Source organism: Dipodomys spectabilis, unplaced genomic scaffold, assembly GCF_019054845.1.
Source record: "Dipodomys spectabilis isolate Male_0828 unplaced genomic scaffold, ASM1905484v1 ptg000147l, whole genome shotgun sequence".
Lineage (NCBI taxonomy): Eukaryota > Metazoa > Chordata > Mammalia > Rodentia > Heteromyidae > Dipodomys > Dipodomys spectabilis.
In genome coordinates, this window is record NW_024870824.1 from 17,496,745 (window position 1) to 17,512,596 (window position 15,852).

Genomic DNA, 15,852 nt, shown 5'->3' on the forward strand with positions numbered 1-15,852 from the left:
GCTCAAGTGGTAGGGCACTAGCTTTGAGCTGAAGAGCTGAGGAACAGCGCCCAGGCCCAGAGTTTAGCCCCCACAACCGCAAAAAAAAAAAAAAAAGGAGGCTGCAGCAGCATCCATTCTGCTGGGAGTTCTTTGTAAAAGTTGTAAATTGTTAGTGATTTATGAAGGGCCTGGGTCAGTATCCTTCCCAAGGCTGATCCTCTAGTTTCTGCAACATTAAGCCCCATATAATAAGCACTCATGTACATATGTTTTTAGAAATGTCTGTCCAACTCTTACCTCAAGGATAATTTCCTGAAATGTGGTATATATATATATATATATATATATATATATATATATATATATATATATGTATATATATATATGTATATATACATATATACATATATATATACACATACACACACACACACACACACACACACACACATACATACAATGGAATTCTATGCCTCCATCAGAAAGAATGACATTGCCCCATTTGTTAGGAAATTATATTAAGTGAAGTAAGCCAGGCCCAAAGAAACATAGGTCCCATGGTTTCCCTTATTTGCAATAACTAATATAAGTCTAGGACAAACAGAAAAGGTCAAAAGCTATGTACATATGACGATATAAGATGATGTTAAGTGAAATGAACCCCAAGATATTGACACAACTTGTTTTTTTTTCTTGCTTGCTATTGTTTTTAACGTATTTAAAATGTATTGTGTGATTATTTTTTGTTTGTTTGTTTCTTTGGTATGTTCTTCCCCCACAGTATAACCCCTGTTTTCACTGTATTTGATGTCGGTGCCCTGCATCTTGTATATACATTTTCTAATTTGGGGAGGGGAAGGGAAATAACAAATTGCTGAAATAAGGATATAGGTTTACCCATTGTAACAATGAGATGTACAAGACACTATGTTGAAACTTGCGGGGGGAGGGGGAGTTAGAGAGGTGGGGAGGGGAAGGGATGGTAGAGGAAAAACAAAGGAGGGGTGACAATGCTCATAGGAAATGTACTCATGTAACTGTAATCCCTTTGTACACTAGTTTTACAACAAAAAAACATAAAAAAAGAATAATTTCCTGGCTGGGAAGGTGGCTGAGTGGTAGAATGTTTGCCTAACATGCATAAGGCCCTGGGTTCGATTCCTCAGCACCACATAAACAGAAAAAGGCAGAAGTGGCCCTGTGACTCCAGTGGTAGAGTGCTAGCCTTGAGGGGAAAAAAAAATCTCAGGGACGGTGCCCAGACTGGCAAAATAATTTCATATAATTAGTTACATTAAAAAATCTTTTTCTTTAAAGAAATAAATTCAGTTCATTTGCATAGTATGTGAGAATAAGATGGGGAGTTTTACTGTGGTTTTTTTTTGTTTGTTTTTGCCTGTTGTGGGGCCAAACTCTGGGCCTAGGCTGTCCCTCATCTCTTCAGCTCAAGGCTAGTGCTCTACCACTTGAGCCACAGGGCCACTTGCAGCTTTTTCTGCTTATGTGGTGCTGAGGAATCGAACCGAGGGCTTCATGCATGCAAGGCAAGCACTCTACCACTGAGCCACCTTCCCAGCCAGGAAATTATTCTTTTTTATGTTTTTTTTTAATTGTAAAACTGGTGTACAGAGGGATTTATGTATTTTATATAAGTGATATTGGAGTTTGAACTCAGGTCCTCTATATATTAAATTTATATTTTATCTTTTTATTCACTAGGTTTTTGTTTTTTGTTTTGTTTTGTTTTGTTTTTTGTCAGTTGTGGGGCTTGAACTCTGGATCTGGGCACTGTCCCAGAGCGCTAGCTCAAGGCTAGCGCTCTGCCACTTGAGTTCATTTGCATAGTATGTGAGAATATGATGGGGAGTTTTACTGTGTTTTTTTTGGGGGGGGGTTATTTTTGCCTGTTGTGGGGCCTGAACTCTGGGCCTAGGCTGTCCCTCATCTCTTCAGCTCAAGGCTAGCGCTCTACCACTTGAGCCACAGCACTGCTTCCGGCTTTTTTCTTTTTGCTTATGTGGTGCTGAGGAATCAAACCCAAGGGCCTCATGCATGCAAGGCAAGCGCTCTACCACTGAGCCACCTTCCCAGCCCTTCACTTGTTATTTTTGAGATAAGCTCTTGCTTCCTGTTCAGGTGAATGCCTATTTTAGGCTTCCCAGTGCAGCTGAAACAACAGGTGCACACCATCATACCCTGCTATGGGTTGAGAAGGGGATCTCATGAACTTTTCTATCCATGCTGAACTTTTCTACCATGAACTTTTCTATCCATGCTGAACTTTTCTATCATGAACTTTTCTATCCATGCTGAACTTTTCTACCATGAACTTTTCTATCCATGCTGAACTTTTCTACCATGAACTTTTCTATCCATGCTGAACTTTTCTATCATGAACTTTTCTATCCATGCTGAACTTTTCTATCATGAACTTTTCTATCCATGCTGAACTTTTCTATCATGAACTTTTCTATCCATGCTGAACTTTTCTATCATGAACTTTTCTATCCATGCTGAACTTTTCTATCAATCATGAACTTTTCTATCCTTAAGCTTTGATCCTCCTATTTTCAACCTATCAAGTAGCTAAGATTAGAGGAATGAGCCACCACTCCCCAGCTAAACAGTCTTTCATATTCTTTTCTTTTTCTTTTTTCCAGAGTTGAGGACCAAATCAGGGCCTTGCATTTGCCAGGCAAGTGCTCTTCCACTGAGCTAAATCCCCAACTTTCTTTCATATTCTTAAGTATTCAGCAGTGTGTGTGTGTGTGTGTGTGTGTGTGTGTGTGTGTGTGATGGGGCTTGAACTCACACAGGTCCTGGGTGCTGTCCCTGGGCTTTTGTACTTAAGGCTAGTGTTGTACCACTTTGAGCCACAGTGCAGCTTCCCAGTACACTCTCTTGGTAATAACAAATAATCGTTTGGCCCTCCTCCTTCCTATGTCTCACGGATGTTCACTGCTAGTATTCGGCATAATCCCTTGCAAAATGTTCCATGCACGCATCATAAATAGATGAACTACATAAATGGAGTCTTTCAATGCATATTCTTCTAAACCTTTTTCTACATTTAACTGAAGTAGATTTCTTTCTGATCTTAGATATGTAGAAAATGCTCTCTATGTGTTTGTTGACAAATGGGGAAAACCATCCATCTTCCTTTCTTAGTCCTGTGGGGCTCAAGGTGCTGGCAGCCAAGACCATACCCCAGACCCCAGGCTGTTCTCTCCATTGCTGTATTCTTATATGGTTCTGGCAGCCTCCACCACCTCCTCCCATGTCTTCATTAGCAGCTAATGATCCTGCTTCCTGGTTCACTGAAAAAAGTGAAGTAGCTAATGAATACCATCTGCAGGCACTTCTGTTGCCTTTGTTCACCTGCCTGCAACTGTGTCTGTGTGTCCATCTTTCCTTCTGGAGCGCTTAGGTGGCTGTCCTCGCGCCTGCTGCTCCAACCCTATCAGCAGGGCTCTGACTATCTGCCCTGTCCCCTTTCCAGTTCAAGAAGCTTCCTTGGCGGAAGTTTCCTGCCTATCTTGCATGGGCAAGCCTGTCATCTGTATGTCTCCCCATGCCAGAGCTCACACACGTGCCCCAGCTCCTTCATAGACTAACCTTGCTCAGCCTCAGAGCTGCTGCAGTTACCTTCCCAAAGTACAGCTCCTCCAAGCAGCTGTCTTGCTTTTCTTCCCAGCCTCTCTTTTTAGCAGTTTATATGCCAGCTTCCAAACACGAGCAAAATTAGGGGCACAACTCTTCATAGCCCTAACTCTATGCCCAGATCTAAAAGCGATTATCAGAGTGTCATTAGCCCCTCTCCAGCTTCTTCAGTATGTATCCAAAGTAATAAACTTGACATATATATATATTTCACAAAATAGTAGCACACTGAATAAAGTTAGCAATAATGATCTCATACTAACAATAAGCCCCAGGTTCAACTTTCTACAATTTTCTTTCTTTCTTTTTTTTAATTTTCATTTATTTATTTTTTGCCTATGTGATGCTGGGGAATTGAACCCAGGGCCTCATGCATGCAAGGCAAGTGCTCTACCACTGAGCCACCTTCCCAGCCCCAATTTTCTTTCTTTTTTTGAACTTGGGACTTCATGATCTCCTTTCCAGCAATTTGAGCCACACCTTCATTCCCAGCTTTTTTCTAGTTGCTAGTTAATCAGAAATAAGATTCTCATGGACTTTTCTGTCTGGGCTAGCTTTGAACTATGAACTTCAAATCTTAGACTCTCGAGTAGCTAGGATTATAGGCAAATCATCAGTGCTTGGCTAACTTTCTCCATTTCTCTAGTTTGTCTTAATTGGGATCCAAGCAAGGGTCATAATTTTTTTTTTTTTGGTCCAGTCATGGGGTCTGAACTCTGGGCCTGGGCATTGTCCCTCAGCTCTTTGGCTCAAGGCTAGCGCTCTACCACTTGAGCCATAGCGCCACTTCCGGCTTTTTTCATTTTGCTTATGTGGTGCTGAGGAATCGAACCCAGGGCCTCAGGCATGCAAGGCAAGCACTCTACCACTGAGCCACCTTCCCAGCCCCAAGGGTCATAATTTTTATTTGGCTGCTGTATCTGAACTATCTGTAATTTAAGAGTCCCTATTCCCCTCCTCACCCCCCCCGCCCCCATGTCATTTACTTGTTTAAAGAAACCAGGTCAATTGCCTGTGGAATGTTCCACATCCCACCTTGGGCTCATTGTGTTTCTGTCCATTTTCTCTTGAATCTTCTCCAACCAGACTTTCACGCCCAAATGCCCCACAGAAACTGCTTCAATGGAGTTAGTGATGATGCCATATTGCTAAACATGACTGTGGATTTCCAGCCCTCATCTGAACTGACCTGTGGGTAGCATTTGACTCAGCCAGTCACTCTGTCATCTCTGAAACCTCTAGTCATTTGGTTCTCAGATCACCACCCTCTCTACACTTCCTCCAACTCTGCTGGAAGGGCAAGATCCTCTCCTCAGTGGAAATACTGAAGGCCTCAGCATTCAGTCTTTGGCTGTCTGTATTATCACCTCTTCCTGATCTTGTCTAGCTTCCCAGCTTAAAATATCATTTATATAGAGTTGGCAGATAAACTCACAGGTATCCAATTTTATTGTATTCATTATTTTTTAAATTCTTTTTTTGTGGTGCTGGAGATTGAACCCCGACCTGTTCACCTAGGGAATTGCTTTCCCAACTGAACTACACATAGAGTCTGTCTGATGTCAGAGGTTGAAAGCATTGGCCAGGCTGCCCACACACAACCTTCTCCCGTCACACTTGGGAAAAGCACAGAGGAGGGGAATAGGACCCAAACTATTAACAACAGTCATCAGCCCATTGAGGATTCAGTGGTTATAATAAGACCAATCAATCCGGGGCTGGGAAGGTGGCTCAGTGGTAAAGCACTTGCCTTGAATGCTTGAGGCCCTGGGTTCAATTCCTCAGCACCCATAAGCAAAAAAAAAAAAAAAAGAAAAGCCAGAAGTGGCGCTGTGGCTCAAGTGGTAGAGTGCTAGCCTTGAGCTGAAGAGCTGCGGGGCAGCGCTCAGGCTCAGAGTTCAGGCCCACGACCGGACCCAAAATAAAATAAAAAAGACCAATCAATCCTAAACCCCCAAATAAATGTAATGTTCACAAATGAAAATCAACAGGAACAAGTCCCTAATTCTAGCTACTTGCGAGGAAAAGATTGGAGATTTATGGTTCTAAACTAGCCCCCGCCAGGGGGAGGGGCACTTGACCAATATAAATAAGCCAGGCCTGCTAGGACATAATCAACACACACACACACACACACACACACAAATCAACACAAAAAGGCTGGAGAAATGGCTTAAGTGGTAGAGCACCATCCTTTGCATTATTTGAAGACAATCAGGAGAGTTTGCATGTGGACTAGAAATGCTTGATAGATCAAAAATGTATTCACTTGCAAAGGTGGTGCTCTCTAATTGGGGCTAGAAAGTTACAAAACCTGTTTGCTGTGAATTCATTAAGAACACGCACTTGAATATATATATATATATATATCATATATATATATATATATATATATATATCATCACTGAAACTGACAGGAAAGGGCTCACACTATGGCATTAATGGCAATCTCTGAGTGATAATGATATTTCTCTTGTTTTCCCCCTTATATCTGTAGTCTCCAACTTTTTTTTTGGCAGTTATGCTGTTTTTGAATAATAAAAGACTACATTAAAATTCAAATAAGTCTAAAATCAAACTCCTGATTTTGCCCCAACCTTCTCTATCTGCTGTCCTCAGCTGTGTGAGTGGCTGTTTCTTCCTCCTTCAGAGGCTCAAGTCAGAAATCTGTAGTCAGCTGAGCAATGGTAACTAGTGCCTGTAATCCTAGCTATGCAGGGGCTGAGATCCAAGGATCATGTTCAATGTCAGCTTGGGCAGGAAAGTCCATGAGACTGTTATCTTGTCAATTAACCATGAAAAATCCAGAAGTGGAGTTCAAGTGGTAGAGCACCAGTCTTGAGTGAAAAAGCTAAGGAACAGTACACAGGCCTAATGCACAGGCACAGTGATATATACCTGTTACATATACTTGTCATGTTGAGACTTCAAGCCTCAGTACTAGCACAAAACAAAAAAAAGAAAGGTGCCTCTGTGAAGTTCCTCTCTTACTTTTCCATCCCATCTTCGTGTCTCATTGTGAAGCATAATATTTACACAAGCTGAAGCATGGGAGCTAAGTGGAATAATCTATATGGCCAGAGAACCTTTGTAAATGGTGTTCAGCAACCACAGGCATCTGGCACATGACAATGACACCTCAGGTGTCATTTTAACCCATCCCACGAGAGATTCTGAAGGATAATGAAACTCAATGTTGGAAAGAGTGGAGAGAAGCAGGCATTTTTATGCATGCCTTGCAATGTGATGACAGGTGTCTTTAGAGGATGGATCATGTGATGAACTACCTCTCTGGCCTCTCCCTAGTCCCTTTGCTGGACCTGGGGAAGAAGCTGAAGGTACCCCAAGACCTGATGATAGAGGAGCTGTCACTGCGTAACAACAGGGGATCCCTCCTCTTTCAGAAGAGGCAACGCCGTGTGCAAAGGTTCACTTTTGAGTTTGAAGCCAGCCAGCCAGGGGTGAGTAAGCCTTCATTATGTGCATTCATGGGGAAACTGAGTCCAAGAAAGAGACAATGTTAGCTGGATGCCAAACACTGAGCCAGGCTGGGTCTCTGGCTCCCAGAGAGCTGTTCATTTTCCAACTGGGGAGACTGTGGTGTCTCCATTAGATTGAGCCATCTGCTGTTTGAGGAGTCTCCCTGTAGAGATCTTCCCAGACCCAAATCATAAATCAAGTCAGTACTTGGGCTCCAAACATGCTGAAGAGCAGCCATGTGCTCTTTGCAGCAGGCAGGATATAGATCACATTTTAGCTTGCCTTTAGAATGCCTTTCTTGGTTCTGTGGGGTGATCTGCTACTAGAGAAAGAAGCGGGTGTGGCTTATTTCCAGGCTTTGAAAAGGCAGCAGATTCTTGTACTTCTAATGAAATCAGGGGCATCTCACCCATACACCATTCCATTTCTGGGCGACACAAAAGGGACAAAGTGGGGGAGAGGAAGAGAGGGAAAGACTAGGGGAGGAAGGGGGAGGAATGGCAAAACAAATACGGCACAGACAGTGGTTAGCCAAGTACCATCACCACCAGCCCTGCTTTAGAGAAGAAAACCAAGGAAGTATCTTGTCAGACTCCATATTACAAAAGCAATGAATGTATAGTAGTTTTCCTTGCTATAAGCATTGGGCTCTTCAATGTAAAGAATAACTTGTTCTCCCACATCCCCTGCTTGTGCTCTCTCTCTCTCATAAATACACATGTCATATGTATACACATATATTATATATGCATATATAATACACACACACACACACATATATATATACATATATATATCACTTGAGCCACAGCACTACTTCCAGCCTTTTCTGTGTATGTGGTACTGAGGAATTGAACCCAGGGCGTCATGCATGCTAGGCAAGCACTCTACCACTAAGCCACATTCCCAGCCCTCTAGGACTGTTTATTGCTAACAAGGGGCACAAACCTTCCCCCAGGTATCGGGGTTGTGGGAGGGATTGAATTTGGGGCTGAGTTTATGTGTGTCTTAACAAGGAAGCAGGAAATAAAAAAATGGGTTATGGCCCAGGGTGGTGTCCTTGATCAGGTCCAGAGTGGAATGCTTGCTTGGCCTGAGGTGGGGGGTGAGTGGAGTGAGCCCAAGTTGCCTACCTGCTGGCAAGCAGGTGGGCGGGCGCCTGGTGCTTTGCTGGACCTGGGGGAGTAAGGCGGGAGTCAGTCCTTCTCGTGAGATCTATCTATCTATCTATCTATCTATCTATCTATCTATCTGTCTGTCTGTCTGTCTGTCTGTCTGTCTGTCTGTCTGCCCACCTACCCTCAGTGTTTGTCTTTCTCTGTATTTCTGGAGAGCGGGTGTGGAGGTAGAGCCCTGGCCGCTTGCTCCGCTGAGTCTCTCGGCGGCTCCTTTGCCCACAGATGGTGGCCGGAAGCGCCGAGGGTAAGGTGACCGGAGCGGCGTCTGGGGCGGTAAGCGCGGAAGGAGGGTGTGGTCGAGGAGCGGCTGGGGGGAAGACCGGGAGGGCGGGGGGGGGGGGGGGGGGGATGGGGGGGAACCGGCGAGGGCGGCGGGCCGGGACGGCTGAGACCGCTGCCGGCCGCCCTGAGCGCCCTGCCCTGGGCTTAGGTGGCCAATGGCCCCTCGGCGCAGCACTACCACGCGGGATTCTCAGCCTCGGCGGCCACGCCCCAGGGCCTCCAGGACTCCCGAGCCACCACCGCCGCCGCCGCCGCCTCCCAGCCCGCGCGCGCCCGCAGCCCCAGCGCGCTGGCTCCAGGTGAGGGGGCGGGGCAGGGGCAGGGGCAGGGCAGGGGGCGGGGGGCGGGCCGGACCACACGCGCGCAGGCTCGCTCGCACACGCCGGGGAGCGACAGCTGCACGTCTGAAGCCACACTTCCTGGGTGGGGGAGGTCCCGGGCCGAGAGCCTCGCCGGCCCTCAGCCCGCGCGCCGCAGGGCCCCGGGCGCAGCCCACCGCCCGCCCACCCCTCCGCGCGCCCCTCCGCCCGCAGGCTACGCCGAGCCGCTCAAGTCCATTCCGCCGGAGAAGTTCAACCACACCTCCATTCCCAAGGGCTACCGCTGCCCCTGGCAGGAGCTCGTCAGCCACCGCGAGCCCGCGGACGCCGGCCGCAGCCACGCGCCCCGCCTTTGGGACCTCCGGAACTTCAACAAGTAAAGCCGGGCTGGGGGCGGGGCGGGGCACGATGGGCGGGGCCTGGGGGCGGGGCGGGCGGAGTGGGCGGGGCGGGCCGTAGCTCGTGGATTGGACCCCAGCCGGCAGCCACACCTCCCAGCTCCTGACACACACGTCTTCGAGGGTGGCTGGAGCCGGGCCGCAGCTCCTTGGTAGGTGCCTCGCCCGGGCGGGGTGAAGGGCGAAGGTGCCACACGTCCTGTTGCCAGTTTCCCCAGAGCCTCGGGAAAGTCACGGCATTATCCTGCAGGACGCAAGCTTGGGTCCACTCCACAGAGGGGTCCCCACAACGCTGTTCTAGGGGCTCCCAGCTCTCCGCAGTTGTGGCCCCATCCAGCCTCCCCGTACTTTCACCGAGGCCGCCCACGGCAGGGAGCAGCGCCGAGGCCACGGGCGCTGAGTGATGCTGGTGGGGCGCTATGGTCTCAGTGTGGGTTTAAATGCAGACCCAAGGGCTGGCTGTGTGGCTTAAGCTCTCCATAAGCAGTAGCTGCTATTACTATTATTTATAGATGGAAGTGCTTAAAAAAGCGAACTGGGGAGAACTTGAAAGGGATAAATTTAACTTTCCGCCCAGGAAACCTGAAAACAGGCCATAGAATTCCAGACTGGAGCTTGGCTTTTGGAGGCCAGTTTGAGCTGGAGATTCATTTTAATTGCACTTGGCTTCCTTGAGCTGATGCAATGGCTGAATGGGTCCCCTGGCTTATCCTACATTAAGTGAGGACAAGATGGATCCACAGAGAGAGGGTCATGGCCTAGCTGTTCTGGCATCTGACCAGACACACATGTGGAGACTGTCTGACAGAGGCAGCTGGGTGTGTGCCAGGTCTTGGCTAGACTTGGAGATGAGACCCAAGGAGGAAGCACCAAAGGATGGGGGTCGGTAGTGGCATGAGAAGAGATGGCAGAGGAGGGGATGTGACGGCCCCAAACAGCAGAGTAGTCAGGGAGGTCCTTAATGGGAAGGATTGGAGCCAGGGAGTGCTGCCTGACCTCCAAGCCATTGGCAGACATTCTGTTCTGGAGTTCCCCACCAGGCAGGACTGCCTGACTCCTTCTGGGCCTTCACATCCTGTCTGCCCAGCTATTCCAAACCCTCAGCAAACACCTTCAGTTCTGGCAGCCAGCATCCAGGCTGGCTGGGTCAGGGTGCTTCCTCCACTCAACCAGTGCCTCAAAATGATAATGGAACCCCTTCCCAACAGCAGAAGAGGGTGCTAAGGAGACCTTCTCAGGGACAGAAGAGCAGCTGATGCATAGAGAGGAGCAATAGCTGTTCTTGGCCACGCAAGACTCAGAAGCCAAGGCCTCTGGGCTCCCCAACTGTGAGGCTTGCTTTTCTTGGCCATTACCCAGCCTGTTCCTTCAGAGCTTGGCTGCTGCAGCTCAGCTAGGGTGATCCAGACAGCCATGCTTTCCTGGCAAAATCCCAGGCTCTGGCTGAAGTTTGCTTTTCTGCTCCAGCAGCAAGCATTCCCCTCTTCCCAATGGTCCCTGCTGCAGGAAAACCATGACAGAAATGCCTTTTCTATTTCTTTAAAATTTTTGTTATTATAATGGTGATGTACAGAGGTGTTACAGTCAAGTAAAGGGTACATTTCTTTTTGGACAATGTCACTTTTGCCTTTTATGTTTCTTAATATTAAAAACAAGGGTAAGAGAAGTAGCTCAGTGATAGAGCTTTCACCTAGCATTCTTGAAGTGCTGGGCTTGATACCCAGCACTGCAAAGTATTAAATAAACAAGTAAGTTAACATAGATAAAATAGCTTAAGAATTATATACATTATTTGAAATACAAATCCCAGCAACTATAGAATGAAAGCAGGGTTCCCCCCCTTTTTATTTTTTATTTATTTAATTTATTTATTTTTTGGGTCTGGTCATGGGGCCTGAACTCTGGGCCTGAGCACTGTCCCTCAGCTCTTCAGCTCAAGGCTAGCACTCTACCACTTGAGCCACAGGGCCACTTCTGGCTTTTGTTCTTTTTGCTTATGTGGTGCTGAGGAATCAAACCCAGGACCTCATGCATGTAAGGCAAGTGCTCTACCACGGGGCCACCTTCCCAGCCCCCCCCCCCTTTTTTTTTTACCATTGCTCAATCTGAGGCCCCTTTCCAAAGAACAAATCGTCAGGATGGCCTACATTTTGGGAATACTTACGTAGGTGGCTGTGTACCTATAGGATTATGGAATTGTTTTTTTTTTTATTTTATTTTATTTTTGGTGCTGCTACTGGGGTTTGAACTCAGGGCAATGCATTCTTGCTTGGCTTTTTTGCTAAAGGCTGGGGCTGTACCAATTGAATGACAGCTCCACTTCTGGCTTTTTGCTGATTTATTGGAGTCTCACAGATTTGTCTGCCTGTGCTGCTTTGAACAGTGACTCTCAGATGGCAGTCTCCTGAGTGTAAACCACCAGTTATGGCATTGTTTTGTGAGTGTACAATGTGTATTTTAATACTTTGTGTTTTATTCAGTAACTTCTTTTCCCTCCTTCCTTCCTTCCTTCCTTTCCTTCCTTCCTTCCTTCCTTCCCTCCTCCTCTTCCTCCTTCCTTCCCTCCTCCTCCTCCTCCCCTTCCTCTTCCTCCTCTTCCTTCTCCTCTTCTTCCTCCTCCTCCTCCTCCTTCTTTGTTTTTTTGTCGGTCATGGGGCTTCAACACTGGGCCTGAATACTGTTCCTCAGCTCTTCAGCTCAAGGTTAGCGCTCTATCACTTGAGCCACTGTACCACGGTCTGGTTTTTTGAGTGGTTTATTGGAGATAAGAGTCTCACAGACTTTCCTGCCCAGGCTGGTTTTGAACCGTGATCTTCAGATCTCAGTCTCCTGAGTAGCTAGGCATGAGACACTGGTGCCCGGCTTTTGTTTTCTTTTTTTTTTGGGTCGGTTGTGGGGCTTGAACTCTAGGGTTGGGCTCTGTCCCTGTGCTCTTCAGCTCAAGGCGAGTGCTCTACCGCTTGAGCCACAGCGCCACTTCCGGTTTTCTAGTGTTTTTATGTTTTTTGATTGGAGATAACAGTCTCACGGACTTTCCTGCCCAGGCTGGCTTTGAACTGTGATCCTCAGATCTCAGCCTCCTGAGTAGCTAGGATTACAGGCATGAGCCACCGGCGCCGAGCCCGGCTTTTGTTTTCTTCATTTAACATTATCCTTTTGAAGTTTATCTCATTAGTGCATTCAGATCTGCTTCCTTCCTTTAAATTGTGTCATGTGTTGTACTCTATCTGCCTTGTCTGCTCCTCTGCCAGCAGTGTGGGGCTGCTTCTGGCTTGTCTTTTTTTTTTTTTTTTTGTCGGTCATGGGGCTTGAAATCTGGGCCTGGGTGCTGTCCCTGCACTCTTCAGCTCAAGGCCAGCGCTCTACCACTTGAGCTACAGCGCCACTTCCGGTTTTCTAGTGGTTTATTGGAGATAGGAGTCTCACGGTCTTTCCTGCCTGGGCTGGCTTTGAACCGCGATTCTCAGATCTCAGCCTCCTGAGTAGCTAGGATTACAGGCGTGAGCCACCGGTGCCCGGCCTGGCTTGTCTTTAATGCCTTGTTCATGTCTGTTTGCTTGGTCTTTCTTGTATGCACAAGCGTCCTTCAGCCCCACGTTTACAGGTGGAGTTGTTGAGTGACAAGAGTTCATATATTTTCAGGTTAAAAATATCCTACCAAATTGTCCTCCAAGATAGCAACACCAACTGACCTCTCTCTAGCCAGCAGACTATGGGTGAAATTTGCCCCTACTATCTCATCAACTTTGCCTCAGTGATCACATTCTTCCCTTCTGTGAATCTTCTAGGGAGAAGTGTTCTGTCACTGCTGTCATTTGCATTTTTTTTTCTGATTCTCAGTCCCCCCCCCCCCCCTTTTTTTTTGTCAATTGTGGGAGCGAACTCTGGCCCTGGGCTCTGTCCCTCAGCTCTTCAGCTGTAGACTAATGCTCTACCACTTGAGCCTCAGCCCCACTTCCGGCTTTTTCTGCTTATGTGGTGCTGAGGAATTGAACCGAGGGCCTCATGCATGCAAGGCAAGTGCTCTACCACTGAGCCACCTTCCCAGCTCCTGATTCTCATTCTCTAACTCTCCCTCTTCACTACAGTGTGTGGGTACTTTGGGAACAAGAGGAAGGAAAATTTGCTTCCAGGGCTACTGTCCTATGTAGCTTCTTAGAGAGAAATTAACAGTTTTTCCTAGAACCAGCCAATTTTGACTCTGGAAACCACTCCTGCTCCACCCACTCTCGGGGCAGACTTAGGAAAGGGCAGAGCTAGAGATACATTAGAATCATACAGACCTTTGCTGTATGGAAGGGGAAATTAAGGCCCAGAAAAAGGCAGGAAGAGGCCACAGGATTACCTGAATATCAGTACTTTGCCATTTCTCTTCCAGTCACCTCTTCTGTTCTTTTTCCTCAGGACTCCTGTGCCATTTGGAGGACCCCTGGTAGGGGAGACCATTCCCAGGGCAGGCACCCCTTTTGTCCCAGAGCCCTTTAGTGGCTTGGAACTCCTCCGCCTCAGACCCAACTTCAACAGGGTGGCTCAGGGCTGGGTCCGCAAACTCCCAGAGTCTGAGGAGCTGTAGGCCCAGCCTATAACTTCGCTTTCTCAGACTCAGGACTCATGTAACATCAGAAGCCAAGACTTATGGACTGTACTTAAATTTATGAAGAGCCTTCACACACAACTATTATTGCAAAATGTCTCAAAGGTCACAAAGTTCAGTAGTTTCCAAATGCAGATGTGTTTCAAAGTTACTTGAGGACATTGGTCTTCATACAGACTTCTGGCCTGTCCCAGACTTGCAGTGCTGGGAATCTCTATTAGTAACTAGCAACTCCAGGTCATCTACATGTCTACAGTTTGTCTTTAGGAATCCATGCCCATGTGTCTGTCTCCCTGCTCCAGCAGCTGACCCTCTCCCATGGTGGCCTGTTGACTAGCAGCCCATCTCCCTGTGAATATCTCTAATAGTTAGGTTTTCCTTTTGCTGAGATGCAGTTGACTCCAGCTATTCTGTTATTAAGTGCTACACAATGCCAGGTTCAGGTTTTGAGGAGGAAAAAGTGGTGGGAAAGAAGAGATTTGTGAAGTGAGTGGCTTTAATTTTCCCTGGAGCATGCGAATTGACAATTGAGGAACAAAGTGTCACTAAGCAGAGCAAGGTCTCTAACTCTGGCCATGAGGTGGGATTCTAGAAGCTTCCCCAGACTTGGAGTGGGATGTTGGAGGGAGAATAAGAATCCATGGAGAAAAAAGGTGTGGTAAGAGTATCCTGGCAAGCAGATCAGAATGTGCAGAATTGAGTCCAAGGTGATGGAGAAGGGAGCATCTATGTGGGCCACAGGTGGGGGCTTTACTGAGGGAAGGGGCAAGTTTTGATGATGCTCTCACTAGTTGCTGTGTGGAGCACAGACTGGAGGGAAATGATACTGGAGGCCAGAAAGCCTTCAAGGGTGATGCCTGAAATAGGGGTAGCCAAGGGGGGGAGGCCAGAAAGCCTTCAAGGGTGATGCCCGAAATAGGGGGTACCCAAGGGGATAAAAAGGAGGGGGTCACCCTGTGGGACACTACAGAACTGATGCAAAGAGGGGTGGGTACTTATAAGGCTTCCTTTTTAACCCCTTACACTTGAGCAGGCCCCTTGGTTCCAGTGATGGTGGACTTGGTGGTGGTTCTGCACCTTCTTTTTGTTTTGTTGTTTTTGTTTGTCGTGGGGCCTGAACTCTGGGCCTGGGTGCTGTCCCTCAGCTCTTCAGCCCAAGGCTAATGTTTTACCACTTGAGCCACAGCGCCACGTTTGGCATTTTCTGCTTATGTGGTGCTGCGGAATTGAACTGAGGGCCACCTTCCCAGCCCATGCTGCAGCTTCTTATCTCAGGGCTTAGAATGCCAGTCATGGGGCTTGAACTCAAGGCCTTGGCGCTGTCCCTGAGCTTTTTCATTCAAGGCTAGTGCTCTACCAATTTGAACCACACCTCCACTTGTTTTTCTCTCCAGAAAACCATTGGAGGTAAGAGTTTCACCAACTTTCCTGCCTAGGCTGGCCTCAAACTGTGATCCTCAGATCTCAGCCTCCTGAGTAGTTAAGATTGTAAGTGTGCTCTATCAGCACCCGTCTGGCAGAGTTTCTTTACTTATCTGATTCCTAATAGTACAGCCTGAGAAAAAGATATTGTCATTTTACAGATGAGTTTCCACAGGCCCAAACGAGAAAACAAACTTGTTGGAGTTGAAGGAGTTGAAGTCAGGGAGACCGTGGGAGGCTAAGCCTATGCCCAGTCACTCTGTAGTGCCATGCCTTGGAGTTTAAGGGTACCTGAAACATGCAGTTGGATGGAATGGGGTCAGGTCTGTCTTTGTGAGACAGGTGAACTTGAGCAAGTCATCTCACATCTCTGAGCCTTTTATTATATCTGTAGGAGGAGGTGGTTATCAGAGTTCTTTTATGAAGTTGAGCACACAGTTGGAAATCAATGTTCTTGAAGCAAATGCAGCTAAAGAATCAGGCTGCTAGGGCAGCACAAGGCGCCTGATGGAGGTCTCATCACTGCAGGGTTCCCT

General features: G+C 47.3%; 1 protein-coding gene across 1 annotated transcript; it reads left to right on the forward strand.

Annotated features, from left to right (window-relative positions):
• The first annotated feature begins 6,908 nt into the window (after positions 1-6,908).
• Positions 6,909-14,076, forward strand: Myoz3 (myozenin 3). Its single transcript, XM_042691899.1, has 5 exons — positions 6,909-7,103; positions 8,523-8,573; positions 8,731-8,881; positions 9,116-9,278; positions 13,705-14,076. Exons 1-5 carry the CDS (start codon positions 6,909-6,911, stop codon positions 13,871-13,873), a joined length of 729 nt encoding a protein of 242 aa, XP_042547833.1. The 3' UTR covers positions 13,874-14,076.
• Positions 14,077-15,852: the final 1,776 nt, after the last annotated feature.

Coding starts and splice junctions, on each gene's coding strand:
- Myoz3 (XM_042691899.1), top strand. CDS start 6,909: ATGGATCATGTGATGAACTACCTCTCTGGCCTCTCCCTAGTCCCTTTG. Junction 8,574..8,730: donor CCGGAGCGGCGTCTGGGGCG/GTAAGCGCGGAA, acceptor CCCTGGGCTTAG/GTGGCCAATGGCCCCTCGGC. Junction 8,882..9,115: donor CCCCAGCGCGCTGGCTCCAG/GTGAGGGGGCGG, acceptor CTCCGCCCGCAG/GCTACGCCGAGCCGCTCAAG.